The 25,986-nt window shown below is 46.9% G+C and overlaps 1 protein-coding gene across 3 annotated transcripts in view; it reads left to right on the top strand.

The window, feature by feature from the left end:
• Positions 1–25,986, top strand: part of ATP2A3 (ATPase sarcoplasmic/endoplasmic reticulum Ca2+ transporting 3) — a 680,492-nt gene that overhangs the window by 198,284 nt on the left and 456,222 nt on the right. For all 3 annotated transcript variants that reach the window (XM_069614715.1, XM_069614714.1, XM_069614716.1), the window contains exon 2: positions 3,062–3,079. In XM_069614715.1, the coding sequence (XP_069470816.1) occupies positions 3,062–3,079 (18 nt within the window). The remainder of the gene's footprint in view (positions 1–3,061; positions 3,080–25,986) is intronic.

The raw sequence follows: 25,986 nt of genomic DNA, 5'->3' as shown, positions 1-25,986 counted from the left end.
AATCCGCCCTATTTTGATCTATTTGATATTCTGTGAAAAATCCTTTATGAACATTAACATATTGAAAATACAAATGTAAAGGGTGCTAACCTGAATGTGTTTAGTGTCTTGTTTTGTTTTTCTACTCGGCATTGCGTTATTCTTTGTTGCATTGTGTATACATTTTCTCCGATTTCTTAATGTGTCCCTGAGGAAGTGATCTCTGTTTCCTGTTATTCCAAAAGTTTGTTTTGTTATGTAGGATCAGAATATCAAGTTTGCATTACTTTTATTCAGGCTTCTAGAAACTTGCTTCTCATTACACTAAGTTTTTGCCTGGGGGTTCTGCTTTTTATATACAGGTGTTTTTGCCGTCTCCTTTGTCCGGATCTACCAGTTCAACAGGAGGTGTAGTTGAGTTTGGTTTCCATTGCTTGCCAGGGCAGGCTGCTTAAACCAAACAGACTTGGAGGCTGGGTTAGACCAGAATGTATCCCTCCCGCCCTCCCTTCCCGCTATTAAGAGGGATTCCAAAGGTCAGTGACTGCCTCTGGCCCTCGATTCCTCCTTCCTTCCTATTCTCCAAATCTGGACCTTCTTTTTTCATCAATGCTTTTATGCCTTAAGCAACCTTGGTGCCTGAGCCCATATTTGGGCATGGTATGGAACTGACCATAATGATTTGTAGAGGAGGTCGCAGATATGACCTATACCCCTGCCCCCCAATGCGAGGTGCCAGTAAGGTACCCCCTGAGGTATGTCACATACGAGGAGCAGCTGAATCAGCAGAGAGCCGCCCTAGGCCTCTGCCCCATATACATAAGGAGATCGGTACCAGCCGAAGCGCCCATAACCAGCCCTGGGCAGCACGGTACCCAATCAGACAACCATACCAGCCACTGATACGAAACGATGAGTATTTACAGACTGTTCATGAGGAGACACAAAGAGCTCTGATGGAGGGCAAACATTGATGAGAAGAGAGCCAGAGCAAACCAAACGCATGAGAAAAGGCAACACACATGAACTCGAGTAATCACGAAACTAAGTGCGCGAGATACGAAAGACAATGCAGCAATGAAACGTATGAAGCGATATAACTATGAACCAAGATGGAAGAATCAACTGACTAATGCATGTAAATAAGCTTGGAATGCAAGAAGCTAAGTAATCAATACTGCCTGCAATGCTTAAGTAGAAGAATAGAACGGCATGCGACAACTATATATGTCTACTTCAATGCAGCACAATGTACACGTGCAACTCCATTTTGTTTGAGCAGAAGGCGGCCCAGGCCCAACCAGTTTCACATCTAGGTCCAAGCCTGGAGGAAGAGCGGAATCAACTTAACAAAGAATGGGTTAAGCCTGGGGAATCGAGGTCAACCCGTGAGGGGAAGGCAAGCTCAACTACAGAGAGCCGAAACTTCAGAGCATACCAGCCTGCCCTGGGAAGGTCAAGATAAGAGAGGCCCATGCAGGTGGCCAAGCGAACACAGAATCAAATGCACGAAAAGGCTGAAAACTGAAGCAGATTCACAGTGGACTAGCACGTGACTAACCAGGCGCGAAGATGTACCACCTTCTGATGTCACCCAGATCGGAGGGTGCCATAACTTTTCCTGATAAGAGACAACAGTTTCGAGGCCTTCCTTAGCCAACTAATTGACACATCGCCCTAAATCCACTGATTGATAGAAGGGAGGCAGGGTGAATCTTGGAACACCAGATGCTGCTAATTAAAGTGGAGATTTATGTTTAGGGGTGTAACTTGCCCAATCACAATGGACCATGTAATCTAGGGTCCTATAGAGACTGTAACCAATAGGACGTCTTACTTTTAGTGACGTCAATCACGTGTGTTATAAGGGATGGGCATAGACGCCCACCCGATAAGAGTTATCCAATCCGCATGCCTTATTTTCATATACAGATATAACACCTATACTTAAGTTACCTTTCCCAACCAATTATATTGCATGATGATTTTTTATAGAAGTGTACGTCATTGATGACGGAATCTGCCAATAAAAAGGCTGTTTGACTGAAGTTCGGGGAAGTCGGGGCGAGACAGGTGTTCGCGATGCTGCTGATATCCATAAGCTGATGTATGTATTATTAAACGGACTTCCCTTTGCCAACTTACTGAGTCCCTAGTATTGATTTGTGCTGGAGTATGTAAGTCCTGCACCCTTTCCTCACTCGGTGCAGCTATCTTGTATTACAAGTTTTTGGGGGTTGAGTACTGACCAATGGGCCCGTCAGTAATTTCCTCGCCCCGAGAACAGATTGTTCATTGATTTATTCGGATCCATGTTTCTGCCCATGCCTGTTCATCAATGTCGCCTTTTTTCCTCTTTCCCATTGTACTTTTTCTGGGGGGGGGGTCCTCACCATACCCTGTATTCACTCCTCCGTCACCCCTACTTGTATTCATAATTCCATTTTGAAATCGGGGTCTTTTTCCTTCTTTTTGTTTACATTGAATCCCATTTGATTTTGATGATGGACCTATTCCTATTCATTCAATTGTGTGTGCATTCATTGATCATTTCACACACTGAGATGTCTTTCTCTTGATCTTAAGCAAGTTGCCTGATTATTGAGGGAGCCTATTGGTGGATTTGGTACTGTTGAATTTCCTTCCCAGACTGCTCTGAGCCTATAACCCGTTGCTCTGATTGCAAATGTTCCTGAACATTCTCCTCCTCTGCTTGGACGCACAGCTTCTGGTAGTAGGTGGGGTTGAGGGGAAATTGCTGTTTTGGGGGCTGTGTTTCTGACATGGGGTTAGAAGTGCATCTGTCGTCATAAGGCAAACATCAAAATGGCATTAAGAGCACCTGTGTCTGCATCTGTCTTATGATGTGATAAACTGCAAGACTGCTTTCATTCTCTTAGGTCATTTGAATATGTCATCAATTAATGCTTTGCACACGTTTTCTGCTCTAACTGTTGTCATGGCAATGAATGCAATGGTTTGTAAAAGACCTATTTGGACTTTGCTAAATTAGTAAACCTGTTCCTTTTCTCTTCTCTCCCTTGCATGGCGCTCTCCCTGAAACTTGGATGTGTCTCTACAGAACTCCCTGCTGAAGAAGGTATGTTTCCAAATTCCCTTTGGCTGTACATTTTGTATCTAAAGCAGTGACAGTAACCCCACAATAGTGATTCCATTGCAAACCACCTCAGAGTTTAGGCACGAGGCACAAACATAGTACATTACCTCTACATCCCTCTTACTCGTCCCAGTGCTTACTTTTGACATGGGCCACTACCCCACAGGAACCTGCTCCATGTGCATATCGTTCCATTTAGATTTTAATGTAATTATCCTTGCCTACCCACCCTGCACCTGGTGGTATTAGAGTAGGCCTTTGCCTATAATTCTCGCAATTAATTAAGCACACTACAGCATAGCACCCAACCTTTGTTGGCCCCAGGGTTGGGTAAAACAGACTATTTTCTGTTTGGCCTGTAAGAGCCCATTGACGCGTATGGGCGTGTAAGAGGCTTGTCAGGTGAGTGCCCAGTTTACATGGTGTGACACTGGGCACGAATGGTGCCACTGTCTCCACTCAGGATGGGTGGGGTGGTGCATATTTTCTTGCGACACGGAAAAGCCTGATGCCCGGATCAAGCACACCATGGGAGGACTCTGTCTGCATGTGTCCTGGTGAGCGGAATACCAAAAACACTCCTTGCTCACATTAGATGAGTCGGGGGCGCATGCTGCCCTGCTCCGCCATCCACTCTATGGTCCTGCTGGGCAGTGAAGGTGAGTGCGATCAAGGTTCGAGGCAATTTCAGGTGCCATCTGCTCTTCACTCGGCAGGGCACAGAAGGGGAGCATATACAAAAACAGAGGTGACATTCAGAATTAATCCACTCTCTGCAAAGTCTGTGTGGAGTAGGGGAGCTTTATATCAACAAAGAACAGTAGCCTTGAAAGCTGGGCCTCAGAGGCGCTCTTGTTAGTTATATTTCAACTCGTAGGAGCCTTGTCTTTCTCCCTTATGATCCCTAGTTCACAGGTGTAGAAAGTGTTTAGAGGCGCAACGAGGCAAGGGGGCGGGGGGGCAAAGGGAAGACAAACAACGATCCTACTAGGCCAGGTGTCATTCAGATCGCACAAGTGCATGGGCAGAGGAAGGAGGAGAAGTGCGGGGGGAGGGGGAGAGGACAGTGCAGTATATGGGATCAGACAATAATAAACAATAAATAAAAGTACGGCCAGCAGGTGACAAATGAAAGGGTAATTGCAGACGTCGGGTGTCAAGTGCTGGAAGTGGGACCGTAGGGATACAGAAAACAGTCACCCAGTGCAGGGGTTGCCAGGAAGGCAGTGCAGGAGTGTGACTGGCAGGGGAGTGGACCTGGGCCCGAGATCAGAGGGTGGCCAGGTAACCAGTGCAGTTTCAGTGTCAGCCAGGAAATCAGCAAGGGAGAGGAGGAGAAAAAGCGGACGCAAAGAGAAAGGTTCTGAGGTGCTTCCAGAGCCGAAGATGATTCTCCTCAAGTTTCAGGGAGGCAGGGAGGCTGTTCCAGAGGGAGGCCCCAGCTGAAGAAAGAGATCTACCACCAACTTGTTGCTTGGAGAAGCGGCTGACCCTGAGGGAGATGGAGGCAGATGAGCAAAGAGCCTAAGAAGGAAGATATTTAGGAAGAGAGAGAGTTGAAGGTATTGAAGCCCCAGGCCCCAAAAGGCCTTGTGGACGATGCAGAAGTTTTTTAACTTAATCCTCGCAGCCACTGGGAGCCAGTGCAGAGATTTCAGTCCTGGAGAGATATGATCCCTGGGCTTGAGGCCAAGGACTAGTCTTGTAGTCCTGTTCTATATAAGTTGCAGAGGGTGGAGAGTAGAAGCAGGCAGATTAAGAAAGAGGCTGTTGCAATAGTCCAGCCTGGAGAGAACCAGAGCTCTAGAGAGAGTGAGCTTCTGGGGGAAGGAGAGGAAATAAAGAATACCTCTGAGGAGGTGTAGCTCGTAGTGTGACTTCTTAGCGACGTCAGAGATGTGAGGAGAGAAGGAGAGTGTTGAGTGGAAGATGACCCCGAGATTTTTTGCCTTGCAGGTGGGAGCCAAGAGAAGCTGGCCAGAGAGCTACAGGAAAGGAGGGAGCGGGTGTGCCGATGAGGAGAATCTCAGTCTTACTGGCATTAAGGCAGAGGTCATTGGCGGCACACCACTCCTGGATAGCTGACAGTCAGAGATGAGTGAAGTAGAGGAGGAGGCCGAGGGTAGCCTGAAGATGAGCTGTGTGTCATATGGGGAGCAGGTGCAAGTGGATCTAGATCACCTGGCCTAAGCCGCGCCCACTTCCTGCCTGCCACTCTTTTTCACCACTTAGCAAGCCACGCCCAACTGGTGCCTTCCTGCTTGCCGCTCTGTTTTCCTACTTAAGGAGCCCTCCAGCTTCTTTTCCTTTGCAGATGGGGTGCAGGTGCAAGTGGATCTAGGTCACCTGGCCTAAGCCCCACCCACCTGGTGCCTTCCTGCCTGCCGCTCTTTTTCATCACTTAGCAACCCCCGCCCACCTGGTGCCTTCCTGCTTCCCGCTCTTTTTCACCACTTAGCAAGCCCCGCCCACCTGGTGCCTGCCTGCTTCCCGCTCCTTTTCACCACTTAGCAAGCCACGCCCACCTGGTGCCTTTCTGCTTGCCGCTCTGTTTCCCTACTTAAGGAGCCCTCCAGCTTCTTTTCCTTTGCAGATGGGGAGCAGGTGCAAGTGGATCTAGGTCACCTGGCCTAAGCCCTGCCCACCTGGTGCCTTTCTGCCTGCCGCTCTTTTTCACCACTTAGCAAGCCCCGCTCAACTGGTGCCTTCCTGCTTGCCGCTCTTTTTCACCACTTAGCGAGCCCCGTCCACCTGGTGCTTTCCTGCTTCCCGCTCTTTTTCACCACTTAGCAAGCCACGCCCACCTGGTGCCTTCCTGCTTGCCGCTCTGTTTCCCTACTTAAGGAGCCCTCCAGCTTCTTTTCCTTTGCAGATGGGGAGCAGGTGCAAGTGGATCTAGGTCATCTGGCCTAAGACCGGCCCACCTGGTACCTTCCTGCCTGCTGCTCTTTTCACCACTTAGCAAGCCCCGCCCACCTGGTGCCCACCTTCACGATCACTGTCTTGTGGCCAATGCTGGATTTGACTTTTATGGACTTCATTCATTCACTGTGCGTCACTCTTTCTCAACTCTCATGCTGGACTTTCTTTGCATCTTGTACTCATGGTGGCCCTGAATCATGATGTTCCCATCTTCATCTTGTATCCTGGCTTGCAACATTATGTGTTACTACCGACTTCTGCAATTGTATTCGCTCTCCACGCTTGCTTCTCCACTCTAGTTGACTGCTTAATCTCTTTTCTCTCCTCCTTTCCCTTCTCCCTTTTCCTATCTCTTCCCCTTACTTTCTTCTATGCACTTACTCTATCAGAATTGTCCCTGGACCTAATATGATGGCAACCTCGTCTGTTTCCTCCACCCTCCCATTACTTTTTTTTCCTCCTCACCACCCCTCCAGCACTATCTGAAATATCGTCAGGCCTAGTATGATAGTCGCTTGTTTTGTCCCTCTCCTCCCTTTCTGCACCCCTCTCCCTCACCTTTTGTTTTTCTCCTGCTCTACCAGAAATGTCGTCAGGCCTAGTAGGGTAGTCGCCTGTCTGTTTCCATTTCCTTCCCACTCTCCCCCTCCCTTTCTTATCTATGTCTTAGCTCTTGCACTACCTGAAATGTCGTCAGGCCGAGTACGATAGTTAATTTCACATCCTTACTGTTCATGGCCTGTAAGAATGTGGTTGTATTTTCCCTTGTTCCCTCCCTTGCCTTGAAGCGCTTTGAAACACATTGTGTATAGGCGCTATATAAATAAACAATCATATCATATATCATATCTGCGTAGCACTGGAAGTTGGGGCAGAGAGAAGCTATGCAGTGGGCCAAGAGTGCCAGGTATTGGTTGAACAGCCAGGGAGAGAGGTTAGACCCCTGGGGACACCACGGATAGAGAAAAAGATAGCAGAGAGGAAGGACCCGAGTTGAACCTCGAAGGGTCAGTCGGACAGGAAAGAAGTCAGCCACGCCAGAGCCTGATCAGTGATACCCAGGTTATCACGGAGACGGTTGAGCAGGATGGCATGGTTGACAGTATCAAAGGCAGAAGAGAGATCAAGCAGGATGAGGACGCAATGGGTGTTAGAGTCAATATTGGCAGGTCTTCACGGATGTTCAGAAGAGCAGTTTCCATGCTTCTGGCATCTCTGAAGCCAGACTGATGGTCATGAAGACAACCAACAGATTCAGTGTGGAGATTTAGCTGGGAGATGGCCAGTTTGTCCAGGGGCTTACCCAAGAAGGGAGTGATGGAGATGGGGCGATAGTTAGCCAGGCAGGAGGGGGTCGGCAGAAGGTTTCTTAAGAGGGTGCACAAGGGAGTGCTTTAGGGCGGATGGGAAGACTCTGGTGGCGAAGGAGTGATTGCAGAAATCAGCCAGGGAAGGAGCCAGGGAGTCAATGTGGTCCTTTATAGTTTTGGAGGAACAGGGGTGAACCTGTTTTGACAAGACTGTCTAGTTGTCATTACAGATGTTATTGTCACTGAAGTGTGCCCAACTACATTAGCTTTAGGTGCCACTTGTTAGAAACCCCTGGCTATGACTCTGCCCTTGTTGTCATCCTCTACAGAGGATGCATCAGGAACTTCAGCCATGAGCACAGTGGAATCCCCTTAACAGGCCACACCCCCTGACTTGTGTAGGGTTTTAAAGGATGAATCTTCACTGGAATAGCTCTTTGGAGAATAGTCACTGGATGTGCCAGCCTGATGGCACACCTGTGTCATGGATCATCATAAGGTGCTCAGCAAAAAGGCAATATGGACAGAAAGCGCCATAGACTCTTCCTACCCCTCCCTGGTCTCTTGTCTTTCTAGACTTTGGCTCAGAAAATCTTGCAAACCCAAGTCTGTCTCTCAATTTTCCAGGAAAGAAGCAAAAGTGAGGAGACTAAATCAAGAGCTAATGGAGGGCCGTGATTCCATTGAGAAGGAAAGGGTCACTGGGGAGAAGGCCTCCTCCTCAAACACGTCTCTTTTTTCCTCCTTTAGGAGGAGAGGAAGGCGATTCAAAGGGTAAAGGAACTTGCAAAGAGATTCAATCACGTGATGGATGTTATGTTATGTTAACACATTTGTATCGCGCCATAGCGCGAAGGCATCCAGGTGCCCTGGATAACATGTGGTTTAAAAAGCCCACAATTAAACAGGTGCCGGAGGACAATGATGAGCATACATTGAGGCAATAGAAACTGGAGGCTTAAAAAGGGCTTTCCATAATTTCATTAGTGAAGAATACTATTCTGAAGGAATGGGGAGAGTCAGAGCATAGCATCTCTGTGCTTTATGGTGAGCACCTACCTGCTGACAGCAGAGGATAATACTGTGCCACTAGCATTGGAAATGTATGCCCTGCTACCCAATTAGTGGACCATTCATCCACGTCTAAGGAAGGGCCCATCACAAGAAACTATGTAGACAAGTGGTTGGAATCACCTTTAAAAATGACTTGCGCTCAAAGCAATCTTTCCCTGCAGTCCAACACCTATGCCGTCTGTGTATCTGAGTCCCTGCTCATGGAATTCTTAACTTTGTGCAAAGCTGTTGAGCAGGGTGTGGAGGCTTCAACACCGGTGAAGACCATGTAGACGCAGGAAGAACTTCATTCGATCCTCGACTATGTTGGGGTCTTCCCTGCACCTCTGGACATGGAGGCTGACAGTAGTGGCCTGTAGACCGCTCCGAATACTTGAGTGGAAATCCTTGCCATCCCAGACGTCAGCAGCACTAAAGATGATTTTTCTGGGAGCAAAGAGGTTTGGGGAACAATTGAAGGGACAGATTCACTCATTGGTTGTACAAGAATGGCAAACACCAACAATCTCAAGAAGAATTCCCTGCCCTCTGCATCAAGAGGGCAGAGTGAATTAAGATCTTTGTATATGGGTTAGGTTCCTGGGTTGCGCTGGGCCGCTTCAAGGGTCAGTGATGGGGCCAGGAAGAGTAGGTCCGAGAATAATGAAGATTGCTGGTAATACGGACATTTTCAGTGACAAACCTTGCCCTGTTCATTTGAATGGGAACGTTAGACTTGTTCAACACAACATTGCAAGTCACAGGTTAAATGACACATTGATCAAGACTGAAAGGTCTGCACCATTGGGACTTCCTGCCACCATTCATCTTCTTCCCTGACCCCATAGTGATCTTCAAAGACGCTGCTCCCTATTTCTGGGGCTACCTTTGCACTTCTCCACATTTAGGGCAGTACTGTTGCAGCCCTACCAACCTTAGGCACTACTTCCTATCATCCCCGTCTCTGGCAGTGCTGTCCCGCTACTCCCTACCTCAGGTTGTACTGTTTCACGCCGCTCTGCCTGGGCTGTACTGTGGCCCTTCTTCTTCTTCCCCAGTCTGTGGCACTACTTTTGACCCAAGGCGGTACTGGGACATGCCTCTCTGCCTCAAGCTGTGCTGTTAATCCCTACACTGAGCTGCACTACCACTCCTTCATGTGCTCGGCTGTACTGTGATTTCCCCTGACATGAGATCGTACTGTCGTATTCCTCCCTACCTCGGGCAGTATAATGCCACTCCTCACTCCCTCGAGCAGTATAATGCCACTCCTCCCTACCTCGAGCAGTGTAATGCCACTCCTCCCTACCTCTGGCAGTATAATGCCACTCCTCACTATCTCGGGCAGTATAATGCCGCTCCTCGCTACCTTGGGCAGTATAATACCACTCCTCGGCTACCTCGGGATGTGCCCCTGATCCCTGTGCTGCAGGCTATGTCACACTCCCCTATGCCTCTCTCCATACTCTAACACTCCTCCCTACCTCAGGCTTTGCTGTCCCACTCCTCAAGAGATGGGTTTACACTGATACCTCTTGGGTTAAGTTGCAACCTTGTTTACTTCCCTTTCCTTCTCCCTCAAGAGATGCTGCCAGGAGTGGACTGAGCACCAAACTAGGCCCTGCAAATAATGTTCAAAGTGACCCCATATTACACATTGTCAGCATGCCCTACCCTTTTCCTATGAGAACATTTGGAAATAAAATAGGTTGCCTCAAAAAAGGCCTACCAGGGAATCTCCAGAGTTCTTCATAGGGCAGCCCACCGCTGGATGCTGCCATTCTCTTCCCCTCCACAAGAGGCGCTGACATGCTCCTTCCTGGCATTACATACCTGTTCTCTCCATTCACCTTGCCCCATCTTCTGACATGCAGCCTGGACGCTGTCTTGGGGACGTCCGTGAGTCGAAGGACTCGCCAGACGTTTGACAGTATGGTAGCCCAGCCCTGTGCCCCCCAATAAGATTGCATGAATGTTCGTATGGATGCCTACCTTGAGCGAAGTATTCTTGCATGAAGCGATGCAGAATGCTCATGTCCGGGTGTGCTGCACTCTCCTGGGTAATTTGCCTCGAGGCTCACAACCTGGCCGTAACATCTAAAAAGCTGGGAAATGGGGCTAGGCCTGGGCATAATACATCAGTGCCTGGCAGGTGCCTATCTTACCACTTGGAAGATCCAACACTGTTAGCTTTGGCTAATTCTTTCGGTTGTTTGACTTGAATTGGTCAATTTCATATGGTTGCATGTAGACAACTGGACATCACTTCAAGTTCAGACTAAACCCATTTTAACACGTGAGATATGATTGCCTTCTTTATTGGGAAGTTATTGATACTGAGGGCACGACTGTGGGGAAACAAACCCGCTCAATACTTGTTTTAACAGGACTTCACTGTAAAGGAACGCACACAAGGGGACATGTATTAAATTAGCTGAGGGCACACACTTCAGTCTTATTTCATCAGAGCATGTTTAGATGTTTTAAAGCTCCAGTTATGCCAATACGATTTAGAAGACTAGAATTTAGAATACCTCGACTTGGAGATCCCTGGGGGATGTGTTTTGGGCAGGTAGTTGTGTGGGGATGGCCATAGGGACTAACATGGCCATCGCTGGTCAATGGGTTGGTAAATTACCAAAGGCCCCTCACATGCGTGTCCAACTTTCCTAACTCCCCTTCCCATGATCATAGTTTCAGCGCATATGCAGCACTTTCAGTGCCACCCAATGCCCACAACTAATAAAGGACTCTACCCTCAGTGACTCTCCATAGTTTAAGGGAGCTGTGAAGCAATGACTACCGCTCTGCACCAGTACACGGAGGAGTAGTGGCTAAACCGCCTACTTTGCCCCACACTATCACTAAACTGGAAGTGATCCCAATCATAACAGTGAAACGGGCACAGCTGAAAGGCATACCTCCCGTACTTCGTTTGGTAATGTGGGCGGAGCGCATACTTTATCTTCAAGAGGTGTGTGATCTGAAAACAGTAGCAACCTAAAAAACGTAACTACAGTGGATCCTAAAATAAATGAATGTCCAATCAAGGTTCAATGAAAACATAGACTTTTAATCGAGCAATAAAATGCAGTTAACTAATTAGAAAACACTAAAACAACCCACCCCTGTGAAGAAACTGAGAATGTCGTTTTTTGTGAAATGGCACTCTGGGTAGATGAGCTGGGTGTTCAGGCAAAAATTGGCAATAATGTTCAATAATACGTCTTTCAATAAAAAGGTAAAGTAGGGGGCCCTTAAAGTGGACCAAGGGGACAGGGCCTCTTCAAATACCTTATGTTCTTGTCTTTGGTGCTCACATTGATTCAGGCTTTTCGGCATCGAACCGGGAATCTGGGCACTTTCAGCAGCGGCCCTGTGTTTTGTTGGGGCACACAGTGCTGGATCCAACGATGCAGTGCCATTCGACAGAAATGTTGGCTTGTGGGTCAAAGATGCTGGGGATGGCAAGCGACTTCCGGTTGGCTGTGTACGAATACTCAGCAGCCTCGGGTTTAGAAAACAGGCTGTCCTATGGCGGCATGTGGGCATGGCTGGCTTGACATGGTGGCAAATTGCTGCAGAGGTGCGGGCTTGATGCTCAAAGAAGCTGGCGACCGGGTAGCGGTACTGCATTATGGACGCTAGACAGCTCAGCGGGTCTCAAGCTCCGGCATTGAGCAAACTCTGAGATGCAAAGTCTGTTCAGCGTCACAGTCAAGGATGACTCCGACAGTTTCCTTGCAGTAGTAGCTTGGGTGGTGTTGAGGGTCCCCAAATCAGCATCAAGGTCTATCAAAGGTGTACTGAAAGCGAAGTGTTGCTTGCCTAGTTCTTTGGTTACTGGGAGTCCCAATCCAGGGGCTCCAGAGCAGGGTGAGTTCTTCAGTTCTGCATTCCTACTCCAGGATGCTTGACTCGCAATTACGGGGAAACCTTCACCTACAGTAAACGGGTGCCTGGTTCCAGTGCAACCAGTAGAGGCCTCGGTCAAGCAGCAGTTCTCCCCTAATGTTCACTTGGGATGGTTAGAGGACAGTGTTCTCCTCTACCTTGGATGCTTTCTCCTGATGGTCCAAATATTATCCATCAATCAGTGGGTGCCCCTTCCCTACTAAACGTAAAATGCCACAGGGCTTTAGTCCAATGTAAGCTTGCTGTGAGGGCCCTAATTCCTCTTGTAACACAGAGTATTTTGCCTGCAGGAAATGGATGAGAGGGGAAAAGGAAGAGACCTAACGGAAACCGAGATGGTTGGTGTCTTCTTAGGCCACCTCTCCATTCTGAATATGATATGATATATGATATGGCATTTGTAACACGCCTATACACAAGTGTTTCAAGGCGTGACGAGGCAGGGAGGGGGGGAACAAGGGGAGACAGACAAACGATCCTACTAGGCCAGGTGTCATTCAGATCGCGCAAGTGCATGGGTAGAGGGGACGGGAAAAGTGCAGGGGGGGAAAGGGAGAGGGGAAAGTGCAGTACAAAGTGATTAGTAAAATACAAGATAAATAATAAGGGCCAGCTGGTGGCAAGTGCAGTATAAGTGCAGACAAGTGCTGGGAAGGGGGGCTGTAGGGATACAGAGACAGTCTGATGCTGTCCCTTTCCCTTTCCCTTGCCTGCTGACTTCAAAGGGACTCTAGTGGTCACCACCCTCACGTAGAGTGGATATATGTCAGTGCTGCCATTTAGGCATTGGCTCGCAGGAGATTTCCAGTGCCCTGAGGACAGGTTTTACCCTTCTTTTAGGAGAAGCAAAGGGGCACTCTCTTTCCAAGTCAAGCGCCCTCGACCAATTATCGCTCATGCCACGACTGGTGTACTTATTCTCTGTGTAGGCAAGTCCTCACAGATGCCTCAAGCGTGTCTTCTTTAACAGCAGTCTAGCCAGAGAAAAGGTGAAGAAAAATCTTTACGTGGTGACCTCTGTTTCTCAAATTCTCAGTGACTCCTATTAATAGTTGAACCTCCCTATCCTGCTTGCAGCCTTGGGACATTACGGTTCAAGCGCCGTCACCTGACCAAAGACCGGATTCTTTAACCACATTCTTCAACCGCACCTCTTTAAGTGGTGGCCAACTCCCATTGTTGGTGCCTTCTGCAAAGGTTCTGAGCCAAAAGGATAAGGCTGTTTTATTCCCTATGGGTGCAAATAGCTGCAGCGGGTAGAGTCAGACAGACAGTAAATGCACCTGAGTCCTAGCATAGCTGCAGTCCTGCTCAAAGCGCTGACAATAGTTGCTCACAGAGCTGGCACTAGTGTGATATCACATTGCTGTGGCTTTATAAATGTGCGATTCTAGCAGCCACTATGCCAACCCAGGCCTGGCTTCTATTTACAGATTTACGTGCAACCAGACTGACTAGATTACACTATTATTATAATTTATATTAGAGGCACAGATAGTATAAAAAGCTACCTTGGCCTGCAGAATCTTTGTGCTCCAACAGCTGTCAGGCATGTACCTCAGACGTTTTAAACCTGCTCTGCACCACTGTAGATGTCATGAGACTGGTGACAGCAAAGGCACGAGTGTGCCCTATAATTTTGCCATGAAGCATTTATGAAAGGGGGAGGCGGGGTCTCTGTATCAGATATCCCTTTCAGGGACAGAATTTCCCACATCATGTTAGTATTAAAAAGCTAGGGCGTTCACATCCTGGGCGATGGCACCCCTTCCCAGAGATCTGTTATGTTTACTATTTATTCTTGAGAGATCACACGCAGAAGGGATGATTTCCTGGTTCCATGTCATTTCATCGCGGGGTGTTTTTTTGCGGGGATTTATACCGCTATTTTTTTTTAACAAAAAAAGCATCGAATTTTAAAAAAAAACTATTTTGGGGGGCTACCTGCCAAGCCCCCCATTCCCTTTAATGTTTTATATATTCCCAAACACCCACACCTCAATACATATAATTTTCTAACCCTCCTAAAAAATTAAATGGGTTTTTGCGTTAAAAAATTCGCTTTAAAAAACCCTGCGAAATAACATCCCGCGATGAAAAGAAGGCATACTGATTTCCTGACGTAAAACAAAGACCCAGCTCTCAAGCTCCCTTATTCAGCTTTACCCTCCCTTGTCACGCTAAGTAACGATCCGTTTTTTTTCTGCAGGCCGAATTATTTCTCTTTTATTTCAAAGTCTCTCTTCTGTTGTGCCCCACAGATATTCTTGATAAGAGGCCCCATAACCGCAGCGGTTACATGTGCGCTGGGTGTTCACTTAACAGGACCACATTTTCCCAATGTTTTGATATAAATCCCTGGAATTCATTAAATACAAAATGGCTGCATCTTGCTCATGGCATTTTAGCGGAAGCTGGCAGCACAATATTGTTTCTTTTGTTCAGAGATCATGCCTGCCGCCTTCATGTTTTCCCTGCTGCATACATGACAAGCCTGTTTTGCAAGTCATCCTCCCACGTCCAATTATCACACATGCCATCATTGGTGTACTATTACTCCGTGTAGGCAAGCCCTCACAAATGCCTTAAGTGTGTCTTCTCTAACAGCAGTCTAGCCAGAGAAAAAGTGAAAACAAATCTTTACGTGGTGACCTCTGTTTCTGAAATTCTCAGTGACTTCCATTAATAGTTGTTGAACCTCCCTATCCTGCTTGCAACCTTGGGACATTGCGGTTCAGGCGCCGTCACCTGACCAAAGACCGGATTCTTTAACCGCATTCTTCAACCGCACCTCTTTAAGTGGTGGCCAACTCCCATTGCCGGTGCCTGCTGCAAAGGTTCTGAGCCAAAAGGATAAGCCAGCTTAATTCCCCATGAACGCAAATAGCTGGGGAGATGATCCATGTCAACTTTGCCCAAGGCTCATTTCTGCCTTAGAGATGCCAAGCAGGATCTTCCACTGTTCCTCTTGGGATGCTGCCACTCAGAATCAACAATCTAATTGTGCCACAGAGGTCACCCGGCGAGATCCACATGTGGTATTGTGTTCACACTGTACAAGTAAAGGGCACGTAGTCGTCCCCTTGAGCTCCCTCGATAACGGGCTCCATCAATCCGGTTTAGTGCTACCGTTGAGATAGGGATTACACCACATGAGCTGTCTGGGTGTCTCCTGCCAGCCTCCGACAGCCTGTGCCAGTCTTCCTAGTTGCTGTGCCAGATTACCGGTACCAGGCTGCTGACATAACCACTGCTCTGTTCATTAGTTCCCAAGGAGGAAAGACCTATGCGTATATGCAGGGGATATTTCCACACCTAACTGTCCATTTGAGAGAAGTTATTTTTATTTGTTTTGGTTTAGCATTTGTACGAGCTAATAAAAATTTGGATTGTGATGGGAACTGTTAGTGTTTGTCAATGTATCCATTGACTCCATCCTAATGCTTTGCGACACAGTGGGCATTCAAAGCATATACGTTCTGTGACCTTGCCTCGTGCCTAGGCTAAAATAAAAGATCTGACTTGTTCTGAAGCTTACCCGGTGTTCAATCGCATTTCCCTCTTCTACTTACACCGAGTCTTCACTGCACTCCTAACCCACGCACACGTGAGGCTTTCTGAAGGCGTGATTAGTCTATAGGAATGAAATCCTTCCATTATTTTGCAGACTTCATCAATTAGCCTCCTGGTAGGGATCTGCTCCCCAAATGCATGATAAGTTCTCAGTTGTCCCCTTTGTGTGGAACATTCATGAGTCCTGCCTGCGTCCCTAGTGTTCCGGGTCAATCATTGTGCACGGGGAGGTGTGAGCCCCTGCCATTGGGTAAGATGGCAGTCTTGTTTACCTGTCTCTAAGCCCTCTCGTTGATTAATCATCTGCTTGTTGCAGTTCAAGTTTATGGTTGGCAGTATTTTTTTTTCACTTAAATTTTATTGAACATTTTCCAAACAACATATTTTTTCCAGTGACCTCAACATAGTCCCCGCCCACCCTCTCCCACCCCCCCCCCGCTAACATACAGCCAAACACGTACAGATATTGGAGTCTACGTTACACAACAATGAGGGACCAAGCAGAGAACATGGGCTGACAGGAAGGGCTCAGACAAAAGGGGCCAGTCGGTTGAAGGCATAAGCATTAAGTAAAACAACATTAATCGGGAGCTGTCAAAGTTTCATAGCTTCACAGTCTTCGTGTAGTAGAACCGCTGTCCAGTCGAGCAGAAATGAACTCATGGTGTCGTGGGTCAGTTCTGTTCATTTCTCGTAGGTGGAAATCGCCCAAAGTTTAGTACGCCAGTCTGATTTAGAGGGCACCAGTTTATTTTTCCATTTCTGAGCAAGGGCCAGTCTCCCTACTCGCAACATGGCTTGGACAACTTTGAGCAATGTGGTCGAGCCTGCTTCCGGAGCAGGGACACCAAAGAGGAGCTTGAGGGGGCGAAGAGGCAGGGAGATGTCTATGATTTTTTAAGAGACACAACAAGAGAGATACAAACGTACAGTTCCAATGCACAATACATATCCACAGGAAATAACAACCCTGCTCAAAAATCTACCTCTCTGGTTCCATTTTTGTAGGTACCGCAAAACATCTCAAATGTAATCTCCTGCAGCCTTTTATGGAAAAATCGGCAACATTTTGGGTGGTGGTTGAGAACGGAACAACCAAGGGATTCTGTTGCTTAAGGTTTTTGAACTGGGCAGGGATGTCATTGAAGTGCTGTTTTTATAACACTGGGGATTTCTGTGCCAATTACACTTTCTGGCCCACTAATAACCCTCTTTCCAACATAGAGGTGGCTGGTGAATTTTGTAATTGGAGGGGCATAAATCGTTCCCACCAATATGCATGAGCGACCGAGCTGAAAGAACATTTTAAAATAACAGATTAAATGCATGTTATGCACACTTTCTGTAAAATGTTTGGTAAAAAGTCTTACAGTTTCCACTTGGATTTGTAGAGTAAAACATGAAAAAAAACAATAGATGCAAGTCACCAACAGTGCACAAGAGCATTCTCTAAAGAATGTTCATGATGCATTTCCCCCACAGTACATGCCAGTATAAAAACGTTTTCATGCTGGCTGTGCCCAAACATCCGTGTTGCTGCATCAATATATGCCAGTGTTCCCATTTAAGAACATACACTTATTTGCTTTGCACAAAATGCCAGAAATTATACTACAGGAAAACATGTCCATGCTGGCTTCACCAATGTAGGCCGGTTTAACCCTCTAATAAGACTTCTCTTGTTTGACATTCTCTTGAAGCCCAGTAAAACATGCCAGCTAAAGTAAGCATACATTGTCCAATTGGTCACACCAAAGAAGGCCAGCCTAGCCAGTCCGAGTAAAAAAAAGCCATGCTAATAAGAAAATATATCCATCCGGACTAGCACCTCCAACATAGGCCAGTCTGCCTACATAAAAACACTTACCATGTTTGCTTTACCCTTGATCCACAGTAAATAATGACATTCCACAGTATAAATATATGGGTAAGACTGACTTCACCAAAGCAGGCCAGTCTGGACACGTAATACCACTTATCACAGTTTGCTTTACTTTAATGTGTTTGCTTTTCTTTGCTGCTAATTAAAAATGTCATCCTACACTAAGAAAACCTATCAAGCCAGGCACCACCAACGTGGAAAATCTTGCCACTCAATAGCACTAATCATGTTTGCTTTACCCATGATTCACAGTTGTAATCCCATGCCACAGTACAATACATGGCCAGACTGGTGTAACCAATGTAGGCCAGTCTAACCATGTAATAACACGTATCATATTTGCTTTGCCTTTCATTCCCAGAATAAAGTCTATGCCACAGTACAAAATACCCTGCTTGCTGCTGCACCAATAATAACTCAAACAACCACCACAATCGGAGCCCTGCTCCCCCACTTCCCACCTGTAAACACGCATAACGCAGTCAGACATCCATTCATTTCTCTTATGCACCACGCACACATACACTGTATCATTCACACACACACAAACATACGATCTCATTCATGTGCACACTGACGGATAAAAATAAATACAAACGTGCATAACCTTCAACCATCAATCTACAGTTTAGCACCTTTCAATTGCCTGAATCTTTGCCATTAATCCACAGATTGTTTTGTTGTTAAAAAATAAGCAGACCAGTTTTGTCAAAATTGAGGGGCATTTGGAACCCCATGTATCGAAGATGAAGCACATAGAAGTTCTTGGACAGAGGCAACTATTGTGTATGCCAATGGGACACGCAAGTTAACACCCTTTTGGGCTACATGCTGATCACTCTGGTTTACAGTGCATAAGTAGTCAGGAGGAGCCAATAGTCCTTGTGCAGTTAGGTCAGAGGAAGGGAATTGGAAGGCCATTAAAGTAGCCAGTTCTAAAGGCATGACCATCGGCATGTTCTCAAAACTCCCCTTTGAATCCAGTGCATCTGTGCGATTGAAGTTTTCTTGTCTACATGATCGATGGCATTTATTGCAGCCTTCATTTCCACCTAAAGTCGATTAATAATAGTACGTGTGTTTAACTCAAAATTAGTTTTGTTTTATTTAAGACACTGGTGTCATTTTTTCCCCCCATCTTTTTTTATACCACTGCTAAATGTACTCGACATGTCTTTCCGATTTTCATGTGCACCAGGAACACTTCCCCCTCAGCTTCCTGCTTCCGTTCTCCGGCTGTGCAGTCTCCACACTTGGTTTGGACAGGAGCGCTGGAGTACAAATGTTCATAACTGTTTTATCGCCCAAGTGGGCAATTAGGGACGTGGGGCTCCGTTTCAAGTTGAATCAAAGGTCCGCACAAATTGTCTTTGGGAAGTTCGGTTGATGTGTAGGAATCTGTGAATCAGACCACCCAAACCTGCACGCCAGATTCTCGCCTCACAAAATGGCCCCCGGGGCCTCTATTCTTCATGTGAACTCCAGTGATATGCGCTGCAATTCTTATCAATTCAATAAATAAGTCTTGAAATGGATGACACTGCAGAGAGGCAGAGGCACTTTTAGGGAGGATGGCATAAATGAGTCACTGATGCCGCTGGCGACGTGGGCGAGCACGAGTGAATGGGACTGATGGCACAGAAAAGGACATTAAACCCTGCAGTAAGACAGTTCAGTGGGTCCATGCTCCTGCTGCAGAGAACTGCTTGTAAACATCAGTTCAAAGTCAGGCAGGAACAAATCAGCCTTTCACCCTTCCGCAATAGTAAAATAATTGTCACTTAGTTGAAAAATAAATGTGGGAGAGGGGGATTGCATATCCGATCAGTGCTTATGAAAGGTGGTTGGAGCTGGGACAGAGATTTCCCATGTGAGCTATGTGCGACACAAACCTTTGTCGTTAAGGTGTTGATGACAAAAACGGCAATAATTGCACGCCAGCTGTTGCAGGGTTGTTGGGCCGGGGGCAGATACGAGGTGTTTCCTGACACGGCTCTTCGTCCCGCTGAGGTTAATAAAATGACCTTCGACATGTGGCCGGATTGGTCAACGTTGTAAAAACCTGTTGAAAGATTGGCTGCCTGTCAAACTCTCCTCACCTACTGCCAGAGAGCTTAAAAGTGACCTGTTGGGGCCTGTCCTTCCGGTTGTTTTCCTGTCTCCCTGCATGCCTGACGGAGTGAGGTCACCTGTAGAGTGCCAGGTGAGTGCTGGAATGCTGTGAGATGGTTGAGTGTTCAGAGTGTTGCACCTCTAGCAGTTGGAAAAAGTAGCCTGGGTGGTGGGAGCCAGTGGACTCCCTGAGCTTCCCTATAGCTCCTGTTAAGCTAATGTACCGGATGACATCTGAACCCGTGAAGCAACTGAATAAAGCAGCTGAATTAACTTACCTGCTGCCTCCAGAGTGACTTACCTACATAATATGACCGAGTCGGGCCAGACCTGGATGTGTCCTCCTCTTCCCCTTTTGTTAGTATGGTACCACAAGTTTCAAGATATCCAACACCTGCAGGTGCGTGTTCATAAGTTATAGGTTACAATCCCAGAAAGGAGATTGTGGGTATTTAGCCAGAAGCTTACACGTTTGAACATCACTAAAAGAGTGCAGGGGTCTAATGTACCTCCAGCAGAGAGTTGTCTGAAACTTTCAGGTCAAATATTTAATTTCCAGGAACTAGCTTGTGTGGTTTAGGCCTCGCCACAGAAATGTGCGTGGTGTATCGGGTTGCATTCCCAGTGAGATTTCTCAGTGGGTTAAGGTACTAGGTGCAAAACTCTAGGTTCAGCAGTGTAGGGCTCTTGCTACAGAGACAACCTGAAAATCATACTTAACTATCACATTTAAAGAGATCATTATAATAGCCCCCTGACAACTGAGCGGTTAAAATATATGGATGCTGAATAGCTGCACCCCTCCCCGCCTCATTACCCCCTTATGGGCTTCTTCACCATATTCAAAGGTTGTAAGGAGAAGGTCATGTTTTGAACTCCCAGCGGTTTGGTGGGATAGCTCAGAGGGTTAGGGCAACAGCAGTATGTATGTAAACAACAATTTACAGGTTCCAGTGCCTGGAAGAAAGCTCATTGGGTTGAGTTTCTAAAGCAGGGATGGTGTGTAGGAGCAGGTCACAAGTTCCAATGTCAGTGAACATGCACAGTGGGTTCATGTCCCTGCAATGGAGATCTGTGTGTAACGTGCCTGTCACAGCTTTCAAACTTGGTAGCGAATCATTTCATCCTCCTGACGTCTTAATAAATTGAGTACCAGTGAGTTTGCCAATATTACCAGCTGTTCTAACATGCCAAGAGAAAATGTAGTCAGGCAAACCAGTTCAAAACCAGTGCAGATTACAAATATAGCTCACTCGCAGGCCTTCTAGGTCTCTGCTGTGTGTGCCTATTTCACATAGTTTTTCAATACTTTTTTTAGTCTGAAATTAGAGTTTTTTACATCTACTGACTCATAGCTTTTGTCAGGTGAGTAGCTTGTAATTAAAGTTCTTTTGCATGCTCCGGCATAGACACACGGTTTCGTGTGAATAGCCCCAAGCAGGATCTGATAAGACTTTTCAACCTCTTCTTTTGAATACTCTTAGGCGTTTCCTTTGTCACCTGAATATTTCACCAAACCACGGAAAACGTGTTCAGCTAGGAAAAATCAAGAGAATTTGCATAGGTTAGAGTTTGCACTCATTAATTTACAAAGCCTGGTGTTAATATTGTAAATTCGCACCCCGGGAAGGGCCCTCGGCCAATCAGGTGGATGGAACAGCGGCCGAGATTACACAATCACCGCCCGCTGCCCCAGCCAACCGAGGACCTTCCCCGGGTGGTGCTTTTTTTTTTTCTTTTCTTTTTTTTCTTTTCTAACGTGGGGAGGCAACAAGGAGGCTCTCCCTATTGCGGTCCCACATTTGAAAAACCATATTCCCCTTCCCCCATCCTCCCAATTTACCTGCAGGAGGAGCATCGGGGACCGGAGCACAAGGGTCCGGTCCCCGAATCTCCTCTCGTCCGGCCGCCACCATTGAGGTAGAAAGGGGACTAGGTCCCTTTTCGGATGACGGTGGCCATTTTTGAACATGTTTTCAATGGTTGCCGTCATCCAGAAGGGGACCTAGTCCGTTTTCTATTTTCAGGGCCGCAGCCATCATTTTTTTTCTTATTTTTCTTTCCGTATGGAGATGCTGAGCACATATCCTGATCAGCTTTCGGATCGAGCAGGCTGCAGCGGTTGTGTCCGCACCAGCCACCAAGGCACAGACTTGCAGAGCGCCTCTTTTCACCACCTCCCCGCAGCTCCCCTGGATTCCCAGCATTACCATCCAGGATCCCAAGCAGCCTGCCATCACTGCCCTACTATGAGGACAGACTTTATTGATTATCGCATGAAGATTCAGTGTGTCCTGAAGAAGATGGTCCATAACCACTGATAAACCATCAAAACCGGTCGACCAGACCTGTTGTGGCTCCACCACAACACCTCACGATATCCCCAAGACCAACAGGGGGTACCGCACAAAATCGAAATCAGAACCCAGAAAGAATGGACTTTCAGCACACCCCGTAGCCAGAGGGACTGTGCGTTTTTAGAAGAAAAACTTTATAACTCTTGATCTACTCTTTGGGCAACCACCCATATGCAAAAAGCTTTTGAGCCACCATGGTGAATAAACCATTGAGACAAATTCCCGATGCCTCCGGTTTGCACATGTTAACCAAAATTCCTTGGTCTTTGACTACCAGATTGGTTGCCCTCTCATCATCTCTTTTTAGGCTCTTGGTGACAACACTACATGTGGTATGTAGATCACTGCATGCATAGAGATGAATTTAGTTCCTTTCTTTCTCCCTCCCAGACAAGCACTATACCCACTGCTGTCTGTGGTTAGACAACCCACCTTAACCCCTCCCTTTTCCACCTCCGGTAGGGTTTGGGTGTCTCACCAGAGGGCCAGAAACAGCTTCCTATCCTGTGTCCAACGGCTAGGACGACCATCTAATTACCACAACTACCCCTCTCGTCGTGCCTTGACCTGCAAGCAGACGTATGTTTCCCCAGTAAACCGTTTTTTGTGTACCAGTATGCCCTTTCGGTTTGGGAAGGCAGTTGTTTCCCTGGCTTTTTAAGCCCCAAATTGACCCTTTTGTTATTTTCAGAAAAAAAGAACATTTTCTGCACTCTGGGAAATCCTGCAGTGCGAGCTGAGGCCCTCGCTTAGCTCGTGCCTACCAAAGCTCGGGCTGGCGGGCCGTTAAACGCCATGACTGCCCCGGAGGGGCGTGAAAGTTATATTAACAAACTACTATGACTTTGCATGCTTGCCAACATGATCCATTCCAATCTGTAAGTGCTTATCCAGTCCTGGTTTTTTCTTGCATTCTGGGGCTTGCAGTTCCACTTTTCCCATTATAAAACTAGAACTACAAGTCCCAGAATGCAAAGAAAAACCAGGACAGGATAAGCACCTACAGATTGGAATGGCTCATGTTGGTAAGTATGACTTGGTATTTCATTTTACGCTGTTACGAGAGCCCCCCTGTCTCCCCAGATCAGCCCTGGCCTGACCCGAGCTTTGGCCGATGTATTCCGGGATCGAATTAAACATTTGCTGAGCAAGAAGGAGCTCCTGACTAAGCGGCATTACCCAGTAAATAGGTGCTATCTCTGTCGAATGAGATTTAATTTAGTTTAGTTTATTTGTATAGCGCAACCAAGCCCTGGGGTAACTGGGCACATTAGACTTGTAGCAACCACATTGGATACAGTGTGGAGCTAAGGCAGAAAGGTTACACATACAACAAGTTACAATATTACAACAATATTACAAGTGACAGGAGTAGAAACAGAATAAATACAGTATGTGACCGGGTTACAGGACGTTCCGAGTCGATTGGTAACGCAAATGTTGCAAGATGGCAGTGTGAAGATGCAACAGAAGGTTACACCTGCACAAAATTACAAGGTGCTAGTACATAACGTGCAGCAAATCTAACCTTGAGATGGAAACTATAACCGTTTGTCCCTTGCATTTGAGTGACACATTTTTAAATATTTTAGTGTTTCCTAAGGTTCCTTTACACACATTCCCAACACAGACTTACTGTTACGATGTTTGTATGGCAGATATTGGCATGGGTAGTCAAATGTAACTCCTGTCGCAAAGGCAACCAAGTGCTTCTAGGCTACAGGTTGCAGCTAATTAGCCGCCAGATCTTTGCAATTTCAATCCCAGAGTCCCTCACCCCACAACCAGTGGTCAAAGTGTACGAAAAGAAGTAGTGGGACTATGTTCCCAAATGGTCTGACCCCGCTCCCCACAAACCCCATTGCCACGCCCCCTCCAACGCACAATCCAAAACCCCAAACAAGCACACCTGCTGTTTAAGGGACTGTTCAGTGCAGTGCACTGAAAGTGCAAGTTTCAACTTCTTTCTACAATTTTATTTTAAATTAAACCATTCCAGAATGGGTTCTTTTTAAAATAAAAGTATAGGAACAGTAAAACGTTAAAGAGAAAAGTAAAGGAGCAGCGCTCCCAACGGCTCCCGCCCACCTTGATTACTGCCCACCACCAATACCATGCAAATCTCCGTCCTGAAGAGCACCTTTTGAATATCGTCCGGAAACCTCTTTGGCGGTGCACTTATTCAGAATCCCTATTTTCCAACCCTTATATTCTCAACTGAATTCTGCATTTCCGCCTATATCCTAAATTGCTGGAAAGGGAGCAATTTCCTAAGCATTATTGCTGCTCCACATGAATAACCCATTGTAATTGTAATTGGCTATTTATAAGGCCTAATACCCAGAGGTTTCTAAGTGCAGACCCGGGGATGGAACCTGTGCTGCTCCACGCCGTCTTGCTTCCAAGACGACTGTGTTGCCCCTGAGCTATCCTCCCAAAACTATGTGTCCGACTCTACTTTATTGCATCCCAGAAATGTGTAATCCCTCCCAGACAGGCTAGCATCACACACTTCCAAGAAAAGGATCTGTGGCCCAGATATTAAGCTAAAAACAATAAAATTACACTATTTTCACTCAAGGCTTACTCTATTGTCACCCGCTTTCAGCCGGTTATCACTGAATCCGAGGCTTAGACTAACCACTAAAGAAAGTACAGCAAGTGCCCTGGTTAAGCACCAATGACCGAACCTGATCCTAAATGCTATACAGCCACCAGGCGCAGGGAGCAACTTCATCTCCTGCTTCTCGGGTATTCTCATCTTCCTTCTGTCTTGACGTTGGCCTCGAACACGAGTTGTGGCCTTTCCCCTCCTCCCCGATATGTTATTGGTGCCCCGTTCTCAGGGATCGATCTTTAGTTATGCAGGTCTACGGCTCCAGCACGTAGCACCTCTTTTCATTCCGCAGGGTGTCTGGATGCAGTTCCGAGCCTACTGGTGATTGGATAAGAACAGGCCTTTTTGTCTGCAATTACTTCAGTGTGGCTTGAAAGACGAGCATGTATTTCCATATACATGCAGTGGATCTACTTTTATATACCACTGTAGGATTACCTCATTACCTCATTCTCCTTATGCTTCTGACATCGAATGAAGCCACTTTCAGTCCTCCCGCTATTAGTGATTCATTCTTTAAGACTTTTTACAGGATGGCATCATGGTCTCTAAAGTTCAAGAGCCTGGCTATCACACCTCATGGGGTGCCAGTCGGGGACCATTCATGCAGATCCAGGTTGCCCATTCAGTTGAGAGGAAGTGCGGCAAACCAAGCAGACAAGCAGCTGAATGGATGGATCCCAAGTCGTTCTCGACAGGCTGACCATGCTAACGTTATTTCGTCTGGAGCGTCCTTCGGCATCTTCTACCCTTCATTCCAGGTGACTCCTCTTGGACATGAGCAGAGGTGTAGACAGGGTAGGGCCTGAGCGGGCAAGGCCCACCCAAAATCTGTAAATGCCCACTCATTGGCGCTGTGTGGGCTTTTACAGATGTTAATGCCACTGCGGCGGGCCCAACTACAATAGCTTCAGGCCCCACTTGTTAGACAATCCTGGCTACGCCTCTGGACATGAGATAAGCAACTTGTGTTTTCAGCAGATTTTCCAGGTCCGATACCCTCGGCATCCCCCAATGTGTTGATATTTTGGGCAAATCATGTCAGGGAAGATTGACGACCACTTCTGTAGCACAGATTTTCCCTTCCAGCAATGTTCGCAACTCAGCCAACAGGACCGCAGCGATCGCAGGGCCTTCCCCCACGTGTT

Source organism: Ambystoma mexicanum, chromosome 9 (genome assembly GCF_040938575.1).
Source record: "Ambystoma mexicanum isolate Mex_15411 chromosome 9, UKY_AmexF1_1, whole genome shotgun sequence".
NCBI classification, from domain to species: Eukaryota; Metazoa; Chordata; class Amphibia; order Caudata; family Ambystomatidae; genus Ambystoma; species Ambystoma mexicanum.
Note: the sequence above shows the minus strand (reverse complement) of the source record. Positions and strands in the feature narration are given on the sequence as shown.